Source organism: Pseudophryne corroboree, chromosome 2 (assembly GCF_028390025.1).
Source record: "Pseudophryne corroboree isolate aPseCor3 chromosome 2, aPseCor3.hap2, whole genome shotgun sequence".
Classification (NCBI taxonomy): Eukaryota; Metazoa; Chordata; class Amphibia; order Anura; family Myobatrachidae; genus Pseudophryne; species Pseudophryne corroboree.
In genome coordinates, this window is record NC_086445.1 from 132,768,517 (window position 1) to 132,792,439 (window position 23,923).

Sequence of the window (23,923 nt, forward strand, 5' to 3'; positions counted from 1 at the left end):
CTCGGTCAATGTAAATGGCCTAAACTCCCCTAGGAAGCGTACCGTGTTCCTGAGCGCTTGCAGACGTGAGAAAGTTGACATAGCATTCCTGCAGGAAACGCACCTCACCGGTCCCCACACCCGGCTTAAGGGCAAATGGTTCTCCCAGTCCTATTTTGCCTCGGCAGACTGTAAAAAACGGGGTGTGGCCATCTTAGTTCATCGTAATATCCCGTTTATCCATTCCAGGACAGTGACAGACCCAGATGGACGGTTCCTTATGGTAATGGATACCCTCCGCTCTAAGGCTCTCACTTTGGTCTCCGCCTATGCCCCCAACCAAGACCAATCTTTGTTTTTTGATTCTCTCTCTAAACGCCTATCACGAGAAGCACAGGGAAGCATTATCATGGGTGGTGACTTTAATACCATAATCGACCCCTTGCTGGATAGATCCGGTCCTCCGCCTCACGCTTCCATGACGACTCTTCCTCGGGCCTCCCGCACACTTACCGCCACCATGAAACTCCACGGCCTCTGTGACACTTGGCGTTCCCACCACCCCCACACCAAAGATTTTACGCACTTCTCAGCTCCACATCAACACTACTCCAGGATTGACATGATCCACATCTCCTCTGCCCTAGTGCCACTGATCTCGGATACGGGCATTACACCACTGACTTGGACGGACCACGCTGGGGTCTACCTCCTCATAGATATATACCGCGCGCCTCATAGGAAATACAAATGGCGTCTTGACGACTCGCTTCTACAACACCCCTCTGCACTAGAGGAAACTAGACTAGCGATCACACACTACTTCACCGAAAATATGTCTCCCGACATCCCACTTAATACCCTTTGGGAAGCCCACAAAGCCACGATTCACGGCACCTTATTAGCAAAATCGTCGGCAATCAAGAAAAAAGCTGCGCAGGAGATAGCCTCCCTCGAATCAGAAATTGCCACCTTACTATCCAAACATAAAGCATCCCCCGACCCCTCTTTGCTCACTCAGATAGATTCCCTCCGGGGACAACTCAACACCCTTCTATCCAACCGCGCGGCACTAATTCTTCGGAAACTGCAACAACGCTTTTACGACAAAATGGATAAAATAGATACCCTACTAGCCAACAAACTAGGTCGTAAGCAGGCGCTGGGTGCAATAGACAAATTGTACTCGTCACAAAGGGGATCCTGTACATACGACCCTGAATTGATGGCTGAAGATTTCCGCCTGTTTTATAGCTCCCTCTATAACCTACCTGACCCGCCCCTGCTGTCTCCTGACGGATCTGGGGGAGTGCGCTCATATTTATCTGATACCCCCCTCCCAACCTTATCTGACAATCAATTGGAAGCCCTTAATAGTCGAATCTCGGAGGAGGAGACAATAGCCGCCATACGATCTATGCGCTCGTCGGCTGCTCCAGGTCCGGACGGTTTCACAGCCCAATATTATAAATTCTTCGCGAAGGAACTGGCCCCACACCTTGCCTCCCTATTTAACGGTATCCTCGAGGGAGCCTCCTTCCTGCCGGAGACGACCCGGGCCGACATAGTGGTAATCCCAAAGCCTGACAAAGACCCGACTAGCTGCTTAAACTACAGACCAATCTCACTACTGAATGTTGACCTGAAGATATATGCGAAAATACTAGCTAACCGTCTGGGTCCCTTGATGCCCGGCCTGGTCCACCCGGACCAGGTCGGCTTCATCCCTGGACGCCAGGCGTCTGACAACACCAGAAGGGCAATAGATCTAATATGCTCAATCCAAAAACGGAAACCTCCCTCTCTCATTTTGGCTCTCGACGCGGAGAAGGCCTTCGACCGCTTATCGTGGTCTTTCGCCTTTGCAGTCCTTGACAAAATGGGATTCTCCGGAAACTTTCTAGAAGGAATTAAAGCACTCTACCGCTCCCCGTCGGCCCAGGTTATGGTTAACGGTGTCTCCTCCTCCAGTTTCGGGATCACCAATGGTACCAGGCAGGGATGCCCCCTCTCCCCTTTAATCTTTGCACTAGTCATGGAGCCCCTAGCAGCAAGGATCCGTAATAACAGTGCTATCCATGGAATATCCACAGGCCTATCCGAACACAAGATAGCGTTATATGCCGACGACGTCCTGATTTCCCTCACTGACCCAGCCCAATCTCTCCCCGCTCTTTTATCTGAGATCAGTTCATACTCACAGCTCTCTGGCTATAAAATAAATGTGAACAAAACAGAGGTCCTCAACTTTTATATCCCGGCAGCTCTCAAACAAGACCTTCAAACTATCCTCCCCTGTAACTGGCATACCAAGAAAATCAAATACCTCGGTGTGTATTTGACACATCATCACCACCAACTTTTCCAAGCAAATTATCCCCGTATATTACAGACAATTAAGGAGGATTTGGTGGAATGGTCCAGTTATTTTATATCATGGATAGGCAGAATTAACTCCGTCAAGATGAGCGTGCTCCCCCGACTCCTGTACTTATTTCAGACCCTCCCGATTTACGTCCCTACCTACGTCTTCAAGACCCTACAACGCCAATCCTCCCTTTTTATTTGGAATCATAAACGTCCCCGAGTCAGACTTAAACTGCTTCAACGCCCCTCTAGAGGCGGCGGCCTGGGTATCCCGGACTTTAAGAAATACTTTTATGCCGCGCAACTCGCTCAATGTGCACAATGGTGCAACGAGGGCGGGACACGGAAGGTCTGGGTGGGGATAGAGGCGGAGGAGACGGGCCTAGCTACACTATCTTCTCTACTGTGGCTTCACCGGAACCAGCGTCCCCGTGCGGCCCTATCGCACCCTGTAGTAAGTCGCTCCCTAGCGACATGGGACCTGACAAATAGACGGTTCACTTTGGCCCCATACCCGTCCCCGCTAATTCCGTTATTTCACAACCCAGCCTTCGCGCCAGGTATGAGTAGAGCCACGCATACATCTTGGCGCTCGAGTGGTATACTATATGTTAATGATATCACCTCCAAAGCTACTTTCCCACAATTCGCAGATATCCGTGAAGGAACAGTAATCCCCTCATCGGACTTCTTTCGCTATCTGCAAATTAGACATTTCCACTCCACCATTACCACTACCCTTCTCCACAGACAATTATCCCCCTTCGAATACATTAGCTGGAAACGCACCAACACTAAAGGCCTCATATCAGACATTTACACCCTCCTGGACGACCTCCCCACAACATCCCGGGCCCCTCACGAATCGGCATGGGAAAAGGAACTGGGATTTACTATAGACAATGAGGACTGGGTAGATGTATGGGACAATGCGGCTTCCAGCTCCATCTGTGTGAGAATTGAAGAAAATATCTATAAATTACTCTACCGATGGTACTATGTCCCTTCCCGTCTGCATACTATGTTCCCCGACACTCCAGATGGATGCTGGAGGGGCTGTACAGACATTGGTTCGTTCTTACACATATGGTGGGCCTGCCCCAAAATTTATAAAATATGGGGTGAACTCATCACTTTGCTTTCGCGCTTATTTGACACCTCCATCCCCCCTGACCCCCAATACTTTTTGCTCCCCATGACTCTTCCTACCCTCAATAGACACCAAAACAAACTATTCCGACATATAGTCTCGGCAATGACATGCCAAATTGCCACAGACTGGAAGAACCCGACCCCCTCACCAATGCCGGTGATAATTTCTCGGATATGGTATGTCCACAAAATGGAATACATGACCGCAATCATTCGTAACACTTCGAAGCAATTTGATAAAGTATGGTCCCCGTGGCTAAACCTACAACAGGCTTCCTCCCCATTTATAACCTGACAAGGCATGCCAAGGTCCTATCCACCTCTTGCCCCCGAAGGCTACCCCACCACCCCGCCACCCCCTCTCTACTCCCCCCCCTCTTTTCTTCAACCGGAGGTGCCCAGCCTCCTATGCTTTCCTGTTCCCTCATGCTCGCTCTCTGAGCACTCTCTTCCTCTCATCTCCTCTGCTGACTCTCTATGACGGAAGGCCACTCCGTTGCCGAGTTTCCCACCTCTTATGCTTAAACTTTAATCTCTAAACATGGGAAAACCCAAAAACAAAAAAGGATCCATTCTGTTATTGTAACAATTTACTGTAATTACACTTGTTCTTTAAGCGCCCAAAATGTTCGGGTGTTCTGTTATGTTATCATTGTACTTATTTCATGATCCATCCAATAAAATGTGTTTAAAAAAAAAAAAAAAAAAGCGTGGTGTTCCCGAAACTCTCATATGTTTTGCAGATGCTGCCATTTCGCCTTACAAAAAAAGACTAAGTCGGTAAATTCCATGTTCTCTAAATTTTTATGGGTAGGGAAGAAACCTAGGATTTCTTACGCTAAACTTCAGCTGCCAAGGGCGGAGAGGGGGGGGGGGGGGGGGGCTGGGAATCCCAGACTTGGAAGCGTTTAGTAGAGCAGTGATGTTCCGTTATGTCACGGACTGTTTATGGCAGTGTTCCTGCTTTACCAATTACACATTGGAGGAGGAACTGTTTGCCCCCTTCTCTCCCAGCTTCCTCATTCACACCCCAAAGAACAAACTGCCGGCATCACTTAAAACAAATATTATCCTTTCTGATCCTTATGGAGCCTGGCACTATTCCAATTCTAAATTACATAGACACCCGACCTCCTCCCGTTACACAACTTTCTGGGGGAACCCTTGCTTCAGCCTGGGACTGGAAAATGCTAACTTTAAGCAGTGGCGGGAGCGGGGAATTTAGTCTATTAGAGATGTATTTGACCCTGGGGGATCACATATGCTGTCCTTTGAGGAATTGAGGTCCAGATATGGTATAGCAAATTCAAATTTTTATATGTACCTGCAAGCCCGACATTTTGTCACTACTATGGCGGTCCCTATGCCCTCGCCAGACATACAGGATCCAATAGCCACTCTCCTCACTCTCACGAATGCCTCTACTTATCGTCTATCATATTATTATGATCATTTACGGGTGGTGCAGGAGGAAAAGCTATGGAATCATACGATTTCTAATTGGGCGGGGGATATACCAGATTTCCAGGCACAATCAATCCTACTGAAATCCTGTCAGTATACATTTAAATATTTACATTCGGCTCAGCTTCAGGAAGTGTATTTTAAGTTATTACACAGGACTTATATAGCCCCAGCCCAAAGAGCACATATGATCCCGGATGGGACTAGTGAATGTTTAAAATGTCACGTGTCAAGGGCCTCCTTCTTTCACTGCTTCTGGGCATGTAGGAAGATTGCTACGTATTGGAACAAAGTTATTGTATTCATTAATAGAACTCTCTCATTGGGGGTTGCCAGAGACCCCATAGCTTGTTTATGCAACTGTTTTGAGGGTTGGCCTCTTGGCCCAGATAGGAAGCGAGTCACTCCCATTCTCACGGTGGCTAATAAAGTTATTCTGAATCATTGGACGAAAAAGTCGTCTCCCTCTTTAGGGGAATTAAAAACTGTGCTTTTACGGGTTCTCTATTTCGAGCGCCAAGCCACCTTGCCAGACATTGAGAGGGGGGTTGCTCGCTTTTATTCGAAATGGGAGCTTTACATTGACAGCCTAGACATTGCAACACAGGGTGATATTGAAAGGCTCTTTGAAAATACCTCCTGGATTCTATATAAACGTGTGGATGCTAATTGATATAAGTGTACACTTTGCTGTTTTGAGGCTGATGAGTCCATAGGTTGTTTGTACTGTATGTACTCCGCGCGACTACGGAGTGAATTGTCTTGTCTTGTCTCCCCCTTTCCCTTCTTGTTTTTCCCCTTATTATTATTTTATCATGTTTATAAGTGGGTGGTAATAGTTTACAGTTTAAAGTGTATGAATACAGGATATGCGGAATTAGGTGGCACAAGAAGCAAGGCACTGAGATACCTGCAGTTCTGCTATAGCGGGGATGTACGTCTGTATTTATGCCTTACTTATAATTTTTCATTATGAATCACCACTGTATGTAATTCTTTACATTATGAAAATGAGAAAATAAAAACAGTTTTACAAAAAAATAATAATAACATTTTACTAGAAAAGCTCTGGAGAGCTCCCCTAGCTGTGACCGGCTCCTCCGGGTACATTTACTAAACTGAGTCTGGTGGGAGGGGCATAGAGGGAGGAGCCAGCCCACACTCTCCCAACTTTTAAAGTGCAACAGCTCCATTCCATCGTGTATATTGCATGTTGTGGCCACAGCTCTAGTATAATCATATACTAAACTACTGCTATTGGAGTCATGATTTGAGCCACTGACCATAGAGGGGGGTTTCCAAGTTTCGAGACTACTAATAGGCCCCATAGTTACATTACTTGAGATGGAGATAACTGGATCCATTGCTAGGTACAAAGCTTGTGCATCTACCCCTATCTACCAGTAAACTAGGACTAGATACGGGAGGCATTCATTTTGCTGGCTGTTGGGACACTGATGCTGGAATCCCGACACCCGGTGAAATACCGCCGGCCAGAATACCCACTCGGGTGGTTGTCCATGCCACTACCTGAGGGGAAATATAACCATGTGGCAAACTGAGCCCGCGACGAGACACGCTGTGCTCGCTGCCGGTATTCATGCTGTCGGGATCCTGGCGTCGGTCTCCTGACCACCGGGATCCTGACAGCCGGCATTTCATACTAAATCCCTAGATACAGTTATGTGGATTTGGCATTTATATATGGTGTATGTTATTCAGCATATATGCAAATTTTCACAAGATGAGTCTTACCCATGAAATGCTTTGTATTCCTCAGTAACAGGTCCACACCTGGAACGTGTTCTACTGTAGCTTTTACATGTGGACTCTTTCTCTGATCCCTATATTTGCCTACACTATGACTAGGAATTGTGAGGCATATATGGATGAGCCCTAATTTGAATAGTTTGTTTATGGGTTGATAGATGCTTGGAGAGCCCCGTGTCCTCTACCTCATCTGTGGATGTGGCTATAGAAACAAGCCAACTCCTGTCTCATCTATATAATTTGTTTAACTACGCATATTTCACAAAAATGTAACATGAGTAATAGGAAAAATGTTTTTATGGACCGCTCCGATAGAATCCGTTTAATGGATGTATCTTATGACACTTATACATCTTTTGCACAAATTCCTGCACTTTCCCCAGTTATCCATAATAATCTAAAAAAGTGATACCTACAGTTTAAAGTAAAAACAGCCACAAGTCAGAAAGCCTAGGAGCCTAATACTATAAATTGTACAAGTAATGTGTGTATTAGTGTGTACATGTGTGTAACATTGTAGGGCTGAGTCGGATGTAAGTGGAAATGCAGACAGATCTTGCAGATATCAGCCCACTGCACATGCGCCAAAGAAAGGAATTTGCGCCTGCGTCGGATTAGGTAATCGCACACAGACCAAGTTCGCTTGTGTGTCAGGTTGATGTCAGGTTGATGGAGCACACTATCCATAAAACGAGCATTTCTGGGCGTTATCTTGGTGGCAGTAACCACCCAGATGGAATGCATGGAACAGATGCATCTCATGGGAGCGTCATGGGAGTATTATGGGTGTATACGCCGGGTTCTGTACTCGATCCTAGCATGCGGATGGAGATTAGACACCTGTTTCAGATGGTTCTTCTGCACCCAGCATGGTGTGTGTTTAAGTCCATATGCCAATGACGATAACTGCAGACATAAGAACAGCTGGGGGGACATGGCTTCCACATTCGGGCGCACAGATTTGAATACACACAGGCAGATTCTGGCATTTGCATAAGGGGGCATATAGGCTGCCATGGCTGAACGCACAGGTGGCCACGAAGCTTCAGACTCAGGCCATATGTATCAGTCAGATGTAATGTGATTAATGAGCTACCACTGTTGTACCCAAAATCATAACATACAATGAAATAAAATTGACATGACTGACCGCATAACACATGTCATGAAGTATTACCTATCGTATAAAGCTGGCTGCACTCTCTACCAAGTGCATTAGCAGCACAACACTGGATAACATTTCCCAGGAGGGAACTTGCTTGTAGCTTATGCTGCACGTGTACAATACCATAGACGTCTGTCTCATTGTAAGTAGAACCTGTCTTGTTCTCACACCTGTAATAAGAATACCAGGAGCATATTACTAAATGGCACAGTATGCCTGGAAGCACTGACAGGCTGCCAGGTAACACTGGAGGGGGAAAAGAAACAAAACAAAATGTAGTAATGAGAAAAATGAATGTACGTGCATTAGGCCAGTTGCCTATGGTGATGCCTTTGAATAAAATAAAAAAAACAAAAAAAAACAACAACTATAAGAAATAAAGAATGAGTAAATGACAGTACATGGGATGAGCCCAAGTACCTTACCGTTACTTACTGGTACTTTAGTCCCCTGTATTTATTTCTCGTAGCTATAGCATCCTAAATTATGGTCATTCTGTGCTGCAAGTGACTAGTTCCATTTACACCTTTTGTCCAATGGCAGCTAAAGGGCTTTCCTGTGACTGGCCAGATTTGTACATTTTAATCCCCCTTTTTAATTTTAAATATTTATTTGGTTAATCTCAAAGGGAAACAGATTGTTTTGATAAAGATAAAAATCATAGAATTAATGGACATCCACAACTATTTCGTCTGGCCATTCTCCAATTTCTCTAACATGTCTGACGACCATTGTTAAAGTAGCTATGTTTAAACGGGCTGTAGATTATTAGATCTACACTAAAAAGGTCTACAGTCAATAAGTCTACCACTGATGGCAGACATGCATTAGGTCGACAGGGTCAAAAAGTCGACAAAGAATAGGTAGACAGTAGGAAAGGTCGACAGGGTCAAAGGTCGACATGTAAATGGTCGACACAAAAAAAGGTAGACACAATTTTTTCATTTTTTATCTGGGGTGTTTTGTCACTTTTCTGCCACAAACAATCCCCGTTAGTGTACCGCTTCACTCGCCATGCTTCGGGCAAGGTGCCTCGCTACTCTAGCGCTGCGCTCAGCACAGGTTACTATTCCCAATAGTAGTCCATGTGGATGGTAAAGTATGAAAAAGTTGAACAAAAATGAAAAAACTTGTGTCTACCATGTGTGTCTACCATTGTCATGTCGACCTTTTGACCCTATCGACCTTTTGACCTGTCTACATTTTACATGTTGACCTTTTGACCCTGTCGACCTAATGCATGTCTATCATTAGTGGTAGACCTATTGACCTTTTTAGTGTAGATCTATGGTCCGGATACCGTTTATACGAATATATGAATATTTTGGTAACATGTACAGTATCTCTAACATACTAGCTTTAATGCCCTGTGTTGCCTTGCCTGACTCTAATTTATGTACTAGTAAAGGAACCCAGATTATGCCAAGTCACCTCAGTCTGCCTTGCTCCACCCAGCCCCTTATGCGCCAACCCCTCTAGCTGCTGGTCCGTCCCACTCCATCCCCACTTTGCCCAGTATTTCCCACCCTGCTCCCCCAAAATACTTTCCCCGTTCCCGTCTACTGACCAGGTCCTCCTTCTAGGCTAGGTCTGTTCCGTCTCCCTAGCAGTTGGAGATCTTTGGTCACATACCCTGGCTGCCACAGTGCTCAGATGTTGGAGACGGAACAGACCTTACACAATTATATAGTTTTTTCCTCTCTGCTTGCCAGTCCCATGATATACAAGAACATCTCCTCATACCCGCCAACAGGTGAGAGGCACGATACCCAATACACTGCAGGTGTGGGGGAACCTTCAGTCAAACAGATAACATTCCTCTCTGATACTGTAAAATATGGTTTCCTTGGTTTGCCTAAAACAAAATATTAAGAATATTAGATTCTGAAAATGTATTTTAAAACACACATTACACAACAAATACAACTCCGTTCTTTTCATGAATCAGTTTCCCAACAAGTACAATTTTTAATTGTTGATCAGTATATTATTTGTTATGTGATAACAAACTAAACACAATGAAAGATGCAGCCATAGAAACATAGAATTGACATCAGATAAGAACCACTTGGCCCATCTAGTTTGCTCATGTATACATACACACACTAGGGTTAAATGTTGTAAGGTTAAATGTTGACGGGAGCCAATAAACCTACCACTATATTTTTGGGGATTGTGGGAGAAAACCCACACAAGCACGGGGAGAATATACAAACTCCATTCAGTCAGGGCCATGGTGGGAATTGAACCCATGACCTCAGTGCTGTAAGGCAGTAATGCTACCCATTACACCATCTGTACTACCCGGGTACAAGAGATATAATGGGGAACGTGGTGAGACTGGATACATCTTCCACAGATGTTGTCTAATACAGTCATGACAATGAGAAAAGTCCTAGAAAATAGGATTTCAATTACCTACCGGTAAATCCTTTTCTCGTAGTCCGTAGAGGATGCCGGGGTCCACATTAGTACCATGGGGTATAGACGGGTCCACTAGGAGCCACTGGTACTTTAAGAGTTTGAGAGTGTGGGCAGGCTCCTTCCTCCATGCCCCTCTTACCATACTCAGTCTAGAAACTGTGCCCGAGGAGACGGACAACTTTGAGAGAAGGATTTTACACAGATAGTGGCGAGATTCATACCAGCTTACACACAAGGCAAACTAAGCTAACAAGCTTGAAACATCAGCAACGGCTGAACAAGATTACTTACCAAGTAACAAACCAGTACATAACCAAGAACTAAGCAGTACTGAGCTAAGTATTTTCTCTTACGTCCTAGAGGGTCCACATTAGTACCATGGGGCTGTACCAAAGCTCCCAGAATGGGAGGGAGAACGTGGAGGCTCCTGCAGAACTGATTGACCAAACTTAAGGTCTTCATAGGCCAAAGTATTGAACTTGTAGAACTTTGAAAACGTGTTCGACCGAGACCAAGTAGCCGCTCGGCAAAGCTGTGAAGCCGAGACACCCTGGGCAGCAGTCCAGAAAGAACCCACCTTACGAGTAGAGTGGGCCTTAACAGACATAGGACACGGCAATCTTGCCATAGAATACGCATGCTGGATAGTGAACCTGATCCAGCGAGACATTGTCTGCTTAGAAGCAGCACACCCAAGTTTCTTGGGATCATACAGGACAAACAGAGAGTCCGATATTCTATGACGAGCTGTCCTCTTCACATCGATTTTCAGAGCCATTACTACATCCAAGGACTTTGATGAAATTGAGGAGTCAGTAGCAACTGGCACGACAATAGGGTGGTTGATATGAAATGCCGACACAACCTTCGGAAGGAACTGCTGACATGTCCTGAGCTCAGCTCTATCTTCATGGAAGATCAAGTAGGGGCTCTTACAAGACAAAGCCCCCAGTTCCGACACACGTCTAGCAGAAGCTAAGGCCAACAAAGTGACAGCCTTCCATGTGAGAAACTTGACCTCAACCTCCTGTAGAGGCTCGAACCAATCCAATTGGAGAACCTGCAGCACCACGTTAAGATCCCATGGTGCCGTAGGTGGCACAAAGGGAGGCTGAATGTGCAAAACCTCTTTCAAAAAGGTCTGAACCTCCGGGAGGGAAGCCAACTGTTTCTGGAAGTAAATAGATAGGGACGAAATCTGGACCTTTACGGAACCCAACCTCAGGCACATATACACACCTGATTGCAGGAAGAGGAGAAACCGTCCCAGTTGAAACTCCACCGTAGGAAACTTCTTGGACTCACACCAAGATACATATTTTTTCCAAATACGATGGTAATATTTAGACGTTACTCCTTTCCTAGCCTGTATCAGGGTAGAAATAACCTTGTTCAGAATGCCCTTCCGAGCTAATATCTGGCAATCAACCTCCATGCCATCAAACGTAGCCACGGTAAGTCTTGATAAGCGAACGGCCCCTGCTGCAGCAGGTCCTCCCAAAGAGGAAGAGACCTCAGCTCTTCTAGCAGTAGATCCAGAAGATCTGCGTACCAGTCCGGAGCAATGAACTCTTGTTCTCCTTATGAGTTTTAGAACTCTTGGAATGAGTGGAAATGGAGGAAACACATATACCGACTGGAACACCCACGGAGTCACTAGGGCGTCCACCGCCACGGCTTGCGGGTCCCTCGACCTGGAACAATACCGCCAAAGCTTCTTGTTTAGACGAGAGGCCAACATGTCTATTTGAGGTACACTCCAAAGATCTATCACCTCGGTGAACACCTCCGGATGGAGTCCCACTCTCCTGGATGGAGATCGTGTCTGCTGAGGAATTCAGCTTCCCAGTTGTCTACTCCCGGAATGTAGATTGCCGACAGCGCCAACGCGTGTTTTTCTGCCCAGAGGATGATTTTTGTCACCTCTGACATTGCAGCTCTGCTCTTCGTTCCACCCTGTCGGTTTATGTAAGCCACTGTCGTTACATTGTCCGACTGCACTTGAATGGCTCGATCTCACAGAAGATGAGCCGCTTGGAGCAGACCGCTGTAGACGGATCTTAGTTCCAGAATGTTTATTGGTAGGCCGGCTTCCAGACTTGACCACCTTCCTTGGAAGGTCTCCCCTTGACTGCGCCCCAGCCCCGGAGACTTACATCCGTGGTTAGAAGGATCCAGTCCTGAATCCCGAACCTGCGGCACTCCAGAAGATGAGGTAATTGTAGCCACCAGGGGAGTGAAATCTTGGCCTTTGGTGACAGACGTATTCTCTGGTGCATGTGCAGAGATCCCGACCACTTGTCCAGGAGATCCAGTTGGAAGGGTCGAGCATGAAACCTCCTGTACTGCAGAGCCTCGTAAGAGGCCACCATCTTACCCAGAAGTCGAATGCACTGATGAACCGACACCCGTGCTGGCTTCAGGACATTCCGGACCATTGCTTGTATCACCAACGCTTTTTCCTCTGGGAGAAACACCCTCTGCACTTCCATGTCGAGGATCATTCCCAGAAAGGACAACCTCCTGGTCGGCTCCAAATGTGATTTTGGAAGATTCAGGATCCAACCGTGTTCCCTGAGTAGGTGGGTTGTGAGAACAATGGACTGTAACAGCTTCTCTTTGGACGATGCCTTTATCAGCAGATCGTCCAGGTACGGAATTATGTTCACCCCCTGTTTGCGGAGAACTATCATCTCCGCCATCACCTTGGTGAATACCCTCAGTGCTGTGGTCAGGCCGAATGGCAGTGCCTGGAACGGAAAATTACTGTCTAACAGTGCACATTGGAGAAAAGCTTGATGCGGCGGCCAAATCGGAATGTGGAGGTACGCATCCTTGATATCCGGGGATACCAGGAATTCCCCCTCCTCCAGACCTGATATCACCGCCCTCAGAGACTCCATTTTGAATTTGAACTCCCCTCAGAAAGGCGTTTAGCGATTTTAAGTTCAAAATGGGCCTGACCGAACCATCCGGTTTCGGTACCATGAAAAGGTTCGAATAGTAACCTTTGTTTTCCAAATGGGGTGGAACTGGTACAATGACCTGTAACTCCACCAACTTCTGGATGGCTTCCTGTAGGATAGCCCTGTCCGCCAGCAAAGCTGGCAAGCCTGATTTGAAGAATCGATGAGGAGGGAGATCTTGAAACTCCAGCCTGTATCCCTGGGACACAATATCTTGCACCCAGGTATCCAGGCCGGATGACACCCAGACATGGCTGAAATGCCTGAGTCTCGCCCCACTGGCCCCACCTCCAGGCCGCGCTATCCACCGTTATGCTGACTTTGGTGTACCTGAAGCAGGCTTCTGTTCCTGGGAACCCACCGCAGCAGGTTTCTTGGATTTTGGCCGACCTCCTCTAAAGAAGGTGTTGGATGGCTTGGCCTTTCTTGTTTTAGCAGCCCGAAAGGACTGTGAGGCAGCTGAAGAAAAAGGTTTCTTCGTAGCAGGTGCAGCTGAGAGAAGAAAAGGTGACTTACCCGCTGTAGCCGCGGAAATCCACGCATCCAATGCTTCCCCAAAGAAAGCCTGACCTGTGTAGGGTAGGGTCTCCACACCTCTCCTGGATTCCGCGTCGGCAGACCACTGGTGCGGTATAAGATAGCTGGAGTTGATCTGGAGGGACAGCTCTCACTGACAGCACTTCTGCAGGCAGGAAAATGGTGCTGAACGCTGCCTGGTCCGCTCGAAGGAGAAGCCCCGCCCCCTTTCATGGCGCTGTCTTTCCGCTCTTCTGAAGATTATACTGGCCTGAGGAATTGTGCTGGCAGCTATTCCTGGGACCCTGACAGGCTTGGTGGTCAGTGTAGGGTGTAGGCGCTGGCTCAGGGCGCCCCTCACAGCGCCACACCATGTACCGCTGAGCCCCGGAGCGCAGTTAGTACTGCGCTCCATACCCTGTTGCCGCCATCTTCACAACAGCTCCCCACTTGCCAGGGGGGGCGGTGACTAACTCGCCACTGATCTTCTGGCTCTGTAAGGGGGTGGCGGCATGCTGCTGGGGTGAGCGATCCCCTGTGGCTGGGAACGTTCGATCCCCTCAGGAGCTCAGTGTCCTGTCAGCGGAGATAGTGGCTCAGACCCCGCAGGGCGGACACTACTCCCCCCCTTAGTCCCTCGAAGCAGGGAGGCTGTTGCCAGCAGCCTCCCTGTGGCTAAACTCTAATAAAAATAATAAAACTAAAAGAACAACTATGGAGCTCCCCTAGCTGTGACCGTTTTCTCCGGGCACATTTTCTAAACTGAGTCTGGTAGGAGGGGCATGGAGGGAGGAGCCAGCCCACACTCTCAAACTCTTAAAGTGCCAGTGGCTCCTAGTGGACCCGTCTATACCCCGTGGTACTAATGTGGACCCCAGCATCCTCTAGGACGTAAGAGAAACCATTCAAAAATATATCCCTCAACAATATAATCTCATTTCTATGTAGCCCACTTGCTACAGATTATTGTTTTCTGTATTTGACCATGTAGGCCAGGCCTGGCCAAACTGTGGCTCTCCAGCTGTTATGAAACAAGTCCCAGTATGCCCTGTCACAGACCAACAGTTGTCTTAACATTTGGAGAGACAGAGACCAGAGTGTAAAGGCCACCATCCACTAGTACGATATGGACTGTTTTTATGCAATTGAGACGAATTGCTGAGACGGATTAAGTTCTCTACTGCATTTTGATGGACTTTATCACATCATATTCATATTGCAGAGCAATATCATAGGTGTATTACATCTTGGTGGCCATTTTCATTTATCTGTGGTATCCAGATAAGTCTTATCCACATATTGCATATTTATTTTCAGGGATTAAGGTGTGGGAAAGTTATCTTCATTAAGGCAGAACCTTTCTTTGCTTGCTCCCCACACGCAATCAAGTTAACTTGTATGCACTATATCATACTTGCCTACCTTGCGGCTGCTCCCTGTGAGCCAGCTCACACAGCAAGGGGGCATGGTTAAAAAAAAATGGTCATTCCGGGGTCGTGGAGACACGATCGCATCATCGTGGTTCTCCCGACATTACTGGCATTGTAAAGCGGGGACGCGGCTACGACGACGCAATTTAGTGCGAATAGTGTCATCACCCCTCCCACTTTTCTCCGTGAGCAGGGGGTGAGGCAGGGGGTCAGCTGAATGCAGGAGACTTGCCCACTTTCCAGGTGGCCCTTCCGGGAGAGAAGGCAAGTATGTACTTCAAAGGCTGTGTATCACTAAGCTGAATAATATACAAGAAATTACTGGAGTATTTAACTAAATAAGGCTACAATGATCGCAGGTGGTACAGATTTAAAATGTGCAGAGAGATTTATGGAGATATTTACTATACATTGGTTTTTCAAAGTTTACAGCAGCTTTGAGAGCTGGATTTAAAAGGACAATACTAATACATGCAAAAACTGATTCTTAAGTGTATACTGTATAACCCCCAGAGTAGGAAGGGGGGTGACCTAGCCAAACTCTAAATTGCAGTGTTAAAATAAAGCTGTCCGGTATTTGTGGGGTACACACGAAAGCAGCCAGTATTTACCATGCACGCAATAAAAATAAATGTATTTGCTCCCAATACATAGATGGTTTGTCCAGGTGCAAATTTATTGCTTTTGTTTTGCTTTGCTCCCAATCCTAAATCAGATGTTTAGGTATATTTAAATATTGACATAATACTTGTTCTGTATTAACATGAGGATGTAATATTTAACGCAAACATGTTCTATAGAAAAATTAGGCTTACGGTCATCTCCAGATGGAAAAAATTACCTTGGTTCAAACTCTATGGGCGGTATCCTATTAGAGGTAGTGATTTACCTTACAGTCTTTTTATCCCGATAATGCTTTCAGGCTATCCAATAACAGCACGTTTTTACCGTGCAGTAAATCACCCGTTATCACGGGTGGTCTTCTGTATGCCGGCGGTCGGGCTCCCGGCGCTCAGTATACCGGCGCCGGGAGCCCGACAGCCGGCATACCGACACTTATTTTCCCTCGTGGGGGTCCACGACCCCCATAGAGGGAGAATAAAATAGTGTGGCGCGCCCGTAGCGTGGCGAGCGCAGCGAGCCCGCAAGGTGCTCATTTGCACTCGCCACACTGTCGGTAAACCGGCGGTCGGCCTCCCGGCGCCGGTATGCTGGTCGCCGGGAGCCCGACCGCCGGCCAGCCGTAGTGAACCCGTTATCACTTATCGGCCGATAACGCATGGAATCCGTGATAAGATCGCTGACTCATGTTACCATCTGACAACGGGTCTCCTGGGGCTGGTTGTCGGGGATTCTGGCACACGAAGCAAAATCCCCAATAAGTGCTGGCTTACGTGGCTAATTGGATAGCCTGGGGAACAGCTTATAGCATACACCCTATGACTGAGGGGCAAATTTACTAAACGCTGGATATTTGAAGCCGTTTATACACAGCAACTTAGGTTGTCTGTTGACTTACTCACTTCTTACTTCCACTTCAAAATGTATGGCATAGCTGGTGCTTTCATGTTTTACCACCAGCGTGTATTTCCCAGCTTCTTTTTCAGTTACTCTTGACAGATGCAAATAAATGGAACTTCTGGAAAAATGAAAGTCACATTTTACTAATCATTCTTCCAATGTAATCATGTTAAGTATATGAACAACCCTTCATGGGCCTAATTCAGTGAGGATTGAAAATTTTGCTAATTAGCAGGATTTGCAATCCTTTGGAGCGCATGCTGACCGGCGCCTCCCCCTTGAAGCAGAAATTGCGATCGCCTCGCAATTTCTGCTTCGTTGTAGAAATTAGTGAAGCCTCCTGCCGGTGCAGCTTAGCTGCCCCAGCAAGAGGCCCGCCGCGTTCTTCTCAATTGCGGCAGCTGCGTGTGACGTCACGCAGCCGCCATGATCACACCCCCGACACGCCCCCGTTTGTCCATCTCCACCCCCCCTTCACGCCGTACGGCCCCCGCAATGCTCCGTCTCCTCCCTGGATACGGAGCGTTGCCCGTAGAGATGTGCGGGTTCGGTTCTACTCGGATTTACTCGTGTTTTTCGGGTTTTGCTCATCCGTGAGCCAATAAGATACCGTTTCGAGACCTGAGTAAATCTGAGTAAACCGAACCCGCACATCTCCCGCCCCACGACCGCCTCTGCCTGATTAACAGGCAGAGGCGAACGCATTTTCTGCGACCCCCCCCCCTGCAGAAAATGCAGGCGCATGAGCAGGACGGGTGCTGCCAATGCGCCCGCAACTTTTTCTCAATAATTCCGGTTGGATCGCACACTGCGATCCAACCTGAATTAGGCCCCATATACAGACACACTTCCAACAGATATACAGTATATTGTTCCTTCTGTTGTGACTGGTCCTGATAACTGCTGTGATGTGGACGTTTTAATGTTCTGATCTGGTGTCTGGTTGGTCCTCTGGTGACTTAATTAGTACCACTGCTCATGACAATGATAGAAAATGTTATTTACCACAATTTAAAAAAATAAAAATCTCCTGATAGCTGCTCTGTGCTCTGCTCTCTGGCAACATTGGCAATGTTAAAAGTACAAGTACCCCTTGTCTGGCCAGTTTTTTGTATAGGAGCGCATGCGACTTTTCCAGATCGGGATTCCTTAGAAAAACAAAAATTAACTTGATTTAATAAAAATAAACTGTAGAAAGAAACCTAAAACAAAATCTGAAAAATGCTTACAGCAGTCATTCCTTGGGGTACACCCTACTAACACCTGCGGTGCCTGCCATGATAGCACACGGAATGCTCCTGGTGAGGGCTACAGTGATGGTAGCTTGCAGGCACAGTCATGTTCAGGCTAGGTCACTACAAGGAATCGCCAGGTTAGATGTGTTCCTCTTTTGATTAACGACAGTTCCCTGTGGTCATTATTGGCAATTCCGCCCTGACTCCAAAATCAGAGTGTGCCCTTATTGTTGACTCCAAAATCAGAGTGTGCCCTTATTGTTTTTATCTGGCTAAGTAATTACATTTTTAATTCGTGTTTTTCATTATTTTGGGATATTTTTTTGTCCTGTATCTTATTGGGAATGATGTGTTCATTTTCACTTCAATTCTTAGAGTGAACCACAACCCCAAATTTAAGGAACACATAAAAGGGGGAATTAGGAACTTGTTCAGCGGTTTCTTATTTGAAAGCGATACTTGAATACCTGCATTGTGAAAGCGGTGAACTGTTAAACAAAACAGAAAACTATTTTACCACATACTGGGAGAAGTGTACGTGTATTGGCTATCAGGATATGTATTCTTATTAATGCATAGGCCTTTCCCAATACGGAATGTTCTATCCCTAGTTCTCTGATCTAAGTCCAGTGTGCAGGATCTCACTTCCTTGTCCCCCAGCTTTAGCGGTAATCAGCCTCATGGCAAGGTGCATATTTCTGGAACAAAGTTTAAGCATTTCTCTGTGGCCCTTAAAAATGTTGAGTAATATATAAAAATACTAGTGCTCAACAAACAGCTTCTTTAAAATTAAGGTAAGTGGCCAAAGCAGATACAGGATTTGTCAATTGTCAAGAGGACAACAAGAGGCAGCGATTTCTACTTCTCTATAGAGGCCTCAGATGTGCCACATCAACTGTGCTTGCTAGGGGTACCTCAACTCATTACCATAAAAAAGTAGGTAGGAACTGTTCTCCAATTTTTTTTTCCATAATGGATAGGGAGGCGCAGTGATCTCAGCCAGGAGCAAATCCAGTACCGTGTGATCGTGGTGTACTCGGGCCCCCACTGGGCCTCTCCATCAGGCCCAGGCCTGGGTAATTAGTACCCGCCCCCCTCACCACTGGAAACCAGTTTACTACTGCACATTTGAAAACCTGCACAACCCACGGTGTTGAGATTAACCGCACTTAGCTCCACAGAGGTGAAGCTACCTAGCGCCATTGAACCACCATATATACCACTAATATCACCACCGCTGTATGTCCCCTACGCTGCACAGAAGGTCAGTCTTCCTTACCTGCTCTCCGCGGAGTGTACGACCTGAGAGTAGGTGATGTTCCGCCTCTGCAGCCAGACAAAAGATACTGTCTCCGTTATATTATGATGCACTTTCAGTTTTACAGATTCAAATACATTGACGGTCACTCTCACAGCTGCTTTGTAAATGTAGCCTGATATTCGCGAACAGTTCAAGTCAGTAATGCGGTCCAAAGTGCTGGAAGCCTGTAGAATGTCCACATAAATTACTTGAGATATCTTTATACAACTGGTGTTGCTGTTATTATCACATATTCCATATTTGTTTGCTACATGTACAGTTTTTGATTTAAATGTCTGCAGTAAAATAACGCCATGCTTTATACAAATCATGGGAAAATATTGCCCATCTGATGTTGTCCCTGGCACTCCCTGGGTTTTCTTTCTCACTCTCTCGCCTCCTCTCTCACTCTTCAGCACTGCAATATTACCTTTTTTTCTTTTTGTCTTTACTGTTGCACTTTTTGGGGCTTCCTCACCTTTTCTCCTCTACAGAGTTTTTTTCTCTCTATGTGGCTTGTGCATCTCTTTGTGCCTTTTTCCTTTATTCTATACTATTATAGTGTGCCTTTTTGGCTGTGATTAATGTCATTTGGTGATTATCAGAAGTGTCTGATATCATGAGGTGGTGATGAGTAAGGGGCATAATTATCAATTAATATTTATGGCATAACAGGTGATTTCAGGGGGTACCCGTAAATACTAAGGAGTAACTGCAGCAGATATCTCCATATCTGCCGCGTTCCCCCCATTTCCGATAGCAGCCGCAGCCCCCATAGGTGTCTATGGGGGCTGCAATGCTGTCAGAATTAGCTGCCAATGGTCCTAATTTTTTTCATTACAGCCTGCCCAAAAATGAGGTGTGATCAAAATAGTAAGTGGCCTTTCCATGTGTGAATCAGAATGTGGTTTTGGATGGATCTGGCTTTGGCATAAACTGTGTTGTTTTTCTGACCAGGAATGATGGAGTAGCATCATTCTGTATCAGTAAATGTCAATTCCTAATGACAGAACTGCTTTAAGGAGCAAGAAATATAAAGTTAGTACTAACCTTCAGCTCAGATGGCGTGTCTTCCTTGTCTGAATTCTTCCTCATTAAATAGCAGCTAAAGGCTTGGGAAGCCACAGTATATATGCTTACAAATATAGCAACTGCAAAATAAAGCAATTAATCATGATTTTTAAATACTAGCAGTAAACTATTATTATTATTATTATTATTAGCAGCATTATTGTTGTTATTATTTTTAATTAAAGAATACATGAAATAAGACTTCTTTCAACAATTGGGGTAATCTTTAGCGGTGAGGATGTTACTGAGATTCAACATGATCAAACATGATCAAACGTCTGCTAGACGTAGCCCTCAGCCTACCAAACTGAGTCTGGGTTCATTCAGTCAGTGAGAAACATAGGAGCAGAGATTATAATGGTTTAATATGACTCACCTTCTCCTGCCCCTAACCGAGTCCATGCGGCTGATCCAAGGGCGACACTAAAAGCCATATTCTACAGGTGAAATGTGCAGATATTTCTGCTCAAATCTGTACTGAGGTTAAAATTTTCTAAAAACTTTTATCTTTCCAATATACAATAACACTATTCCCAGGGTTGGCGTTATACTGAACATGAAAAACCAGGAAACCCATGAACTAAAGTTGTTCTCAGGCCATAAAATGCACCCCATAGGCCAGCTTTAGGTCCATATATGGTAAAAGGAGATTTATGGTAAGAACTTACCTTTGTTAAATCGCTTTCTGCGAGGTACACTGGGTACCACAGGGATAACATCGGGGTGTAGAGTTGGATCTTGATCCGAGGCACCAACAGGCTAAAAGCTTTGACTGTTCCCAGGTTGCATAGCGCCGCCTCCTCTATAACCCCGCCTCCGTGCAGAGGAGCTCAGTTTTGTTAACCAGTCCAATGCAGTAGCAGGTAAAAGAGACAACAACCGTTAGTAGCCACATACACCACATTCCCACGACAGGAGATGGTATCAGCGACTAATGCCATACAAACCCAAAGAAGCTAAGTGCGTCAGCGTGGGCGCCCTGTGGAACCCAGTGTACCTCGCAGAAAGAAATTTAACAAAGGTAAGGTCTACCATAAATCTCTTTTTCTGCAGCGGAGTACACTGGGGTTCCACAGGGAATAACATCGGGGATGTCCTAAAGCAGTTCCTCATGGGAGGGGACGCACTGTAGCGGGCACAAGAACCCGGTGTCCAAAGGAGGCATCCTGGGAGGCGGAAGTATCGAAGGCATAGAACCTTATGAACGTGTTCACTGAGGACCACGTAGCCGCTTTGCACAATTGTTCAAGGGTCGCACCACGTCGGGCCATCCAAGAAGGTCCAACAGACCGAGTAGAATGGGCTTTGATGGTAGCAGGAGCTGGAAGGCCAGCCTGTACATAAGCATGTGCAATCACCATTCTAATCCATCTGGCCAGAGTCTGCTTATTAGCAGGCCAGCCACGTTTATGAAAACCAAAAAGGACAAAAAGAGAATCAGATCTCCGAAGGGAAGCAGTTCTCTTCACATAAATATGGAGAGCCCGTACCACATCCAAAGACCGCTCTTTGGAGGACAAACCTGGAGAGGTAACGGCTGGAACCACAATCCCTTGGTTAAGGTGGAACGATGACACCACCTTAGGTAGACAACCAGGACGAGTTCTAAGAACCGTCCAGTCACGGTGAAGAATCAGAAAAGGTGACCGACAGAACAAGGCACCCAAGTCTGAAACCTGTCTAGCAGAGGCAATAGCCAGCATAAACAAGACCTTCAGAGTAAGCCAGTTAAGATCCACAGACTCAAGAGGTTCAAACAGAGACTCTTGTAAGGCATCCAGAACAATCATAAAATCCCAAGAAGCCACAGGCGGGGCATAGGAGGTTGTATCCGTAACACACCCTGAGTGAATGTATGAACATCAGGCAGAGTCGCAATCTTTCTCTGAAACCAAATCGACAAGGCAGAAATATGCACCCTGAGGGAGGCCAGACGAAAACCTAAGTCCAGGCCCTGTTGCAGGAAGGCCAAATGTTTGGCAGTACTGAACTTGTATATGTCATAATTATTAGTTGCACACCAGACAAAGTAAGAATTCCAGACCCTATGGTAAATCCGAGCAGATGCCGGCTTACGGGCCTTCAACATAGTTTGAATGACCGCCTCCCTCAGAAAACCCTTTGGCTGGAAGCTTCAAGAGTCACGCCGTCAAAGCCAGCCGGGCCAAATCGTGGTAGACACAAGGACCCTGAACGAGGAGGTCTGGTGCTGCGGAAGCAGAAGAGGACGCTCTATCGAGAGACCCTGCAGGTCTGAGAACCAATGCCGTCTGGACCACGCTGAAGCGATTAGAAGTAGTATTCCTACTTCTTGCTTGAACTTCCTTATCACCCTGGGCAGAAGTGACACCGGAGGGAACACATACGGCAGCCGAAAGTTCCATAGAATTGCCAGTGCATCCACGAACGCTGCTGCTGCTTGAGGATCCTTTGTCCTTGCTCCGAAGATGGGAACCTTGTGATTGTGTCGAGACGCCATCAGGTCTACATCTGGTAGGCCCCACTTGTCCACTAGTTGAAATACTTCTGGACTCCACTCTCTGGCGTGAACGCCCTGAGGACTGAGGAAGTCCGCTTCCCAGTTGAGGACTCCCGGAATTAACAATGCCGATATGGCTGGCTGATGGCGTTCCGCCCAATGAAGAATCCTTGACACTTCCATCATTGCCATGCGGCTTCGAGTGCCACCCTGATGATTTATGTACGCCACCATGGTGGCGTTGTCTGACTGTACTTGAACAGGCCTGTTCTGTACCAGAGGCAGGGCTAGTGTCAACGCATTGAACACCGCCTGCAATTCCAGAATGTTTATCGGGAGGAGAGATTCCTTCCTGGTCCACCGACCCTGAAGAGAGTGTTGCTCCAATACCATGCCCCAACCCTGCAGACTGGCATCTGTCATTAAAAGAACCCAGTTGGAGATCCAGAAGGGACGACCCCTGCTCAGTTGCTGGTCCTGTAGCCACCAGGCCAGTGACAAGCGGACCTCCGGAGTCAAAGAGATCATTTGAGTTCTGATCCGGTGAGGTAGGCCGTCCCACTTGGAGAGTATTAACCTCTGCAGAGGGCGTGAATGAAATTGAGCGTACTCTACCATGTCGAAAGCCGACACCATGAGGCCTAGTACTTGCATCGCCGAGTGTATCGACACCCGTGGGCGAGAGAGGAAGCATCTTATCTTGTCCTGAAGTTTAGGACCTTCTCCTGAGACAAAAACAACCGCTGGTTGTGGGTGTCCAATAGTGCTCCCAGGTGCACCATGCTCTGAGCAGGGACCAGGGAAGACTTCTTCCAGTTGATGAGCCACCCGTGGGCTTTCAGGAATTGGACCGTCAGCTCCAGATGACGAAGGAGAACCTCCGGAGAGTTCACCAGGATCAACAAGTCATCCAGATACGGCAGGATCCTGATACCCTGACAGTGAAGTAGAGCCGTCATGACCGCCATGACCTTGGTAAAGATCCGTGGAGCCATGGTCAGACCAACAGGTAAGGCCTGGAATTGAAAATGTAGGTTGCCAATAGCAAACCGCAGGTATTGCTGATGCGACGCTGCAATAGGTA

General features: G+C 46.7%; 1 protein-coding gene across 5 annotated transcripts in view; it reads right to left on the reverse strand.

Moving 5' to 3' along the window:
• The window catches only part of FLT3 (fms related receptor tyrosine kinase 3), a 238,801-nt gene that overhangs the window by 134,562 nt on the left and 80,316 nt on the right, over positions 1-23,923 (reverse strand). For all 5 annotated transcript variants that reach the window (XM_063951725.1, XM_063951722.1, XM_063951724.1 and 2 more), the window contains exons 2-6: positions 20,340-20,440; positions 19,269-19,474; positions 16,757-16,872; positions 9,641-9,752; positions 7,910-8,067 (exon numbers count right to left, since the gene is read on the reverse strand). In XM_063951725.1, coding sequence (XP_063807795.1) covers positions 7,910-8,067; positions 9,641-9,752; positions 16,757-16,872; positions 19,269-19,474; positions 20,340-20,384 — 637 coding nt within the window. In that variant the 5' untranslated portion in view covers positions 20,385-20,440. The remainder of the gene's footprint in view (positions 1-7,909; positions 8,068-9,640; positions 9,753-16,756; positions 16,873-19,268; positions 19,475-20,339; positions 20,441-23,923) is intronic.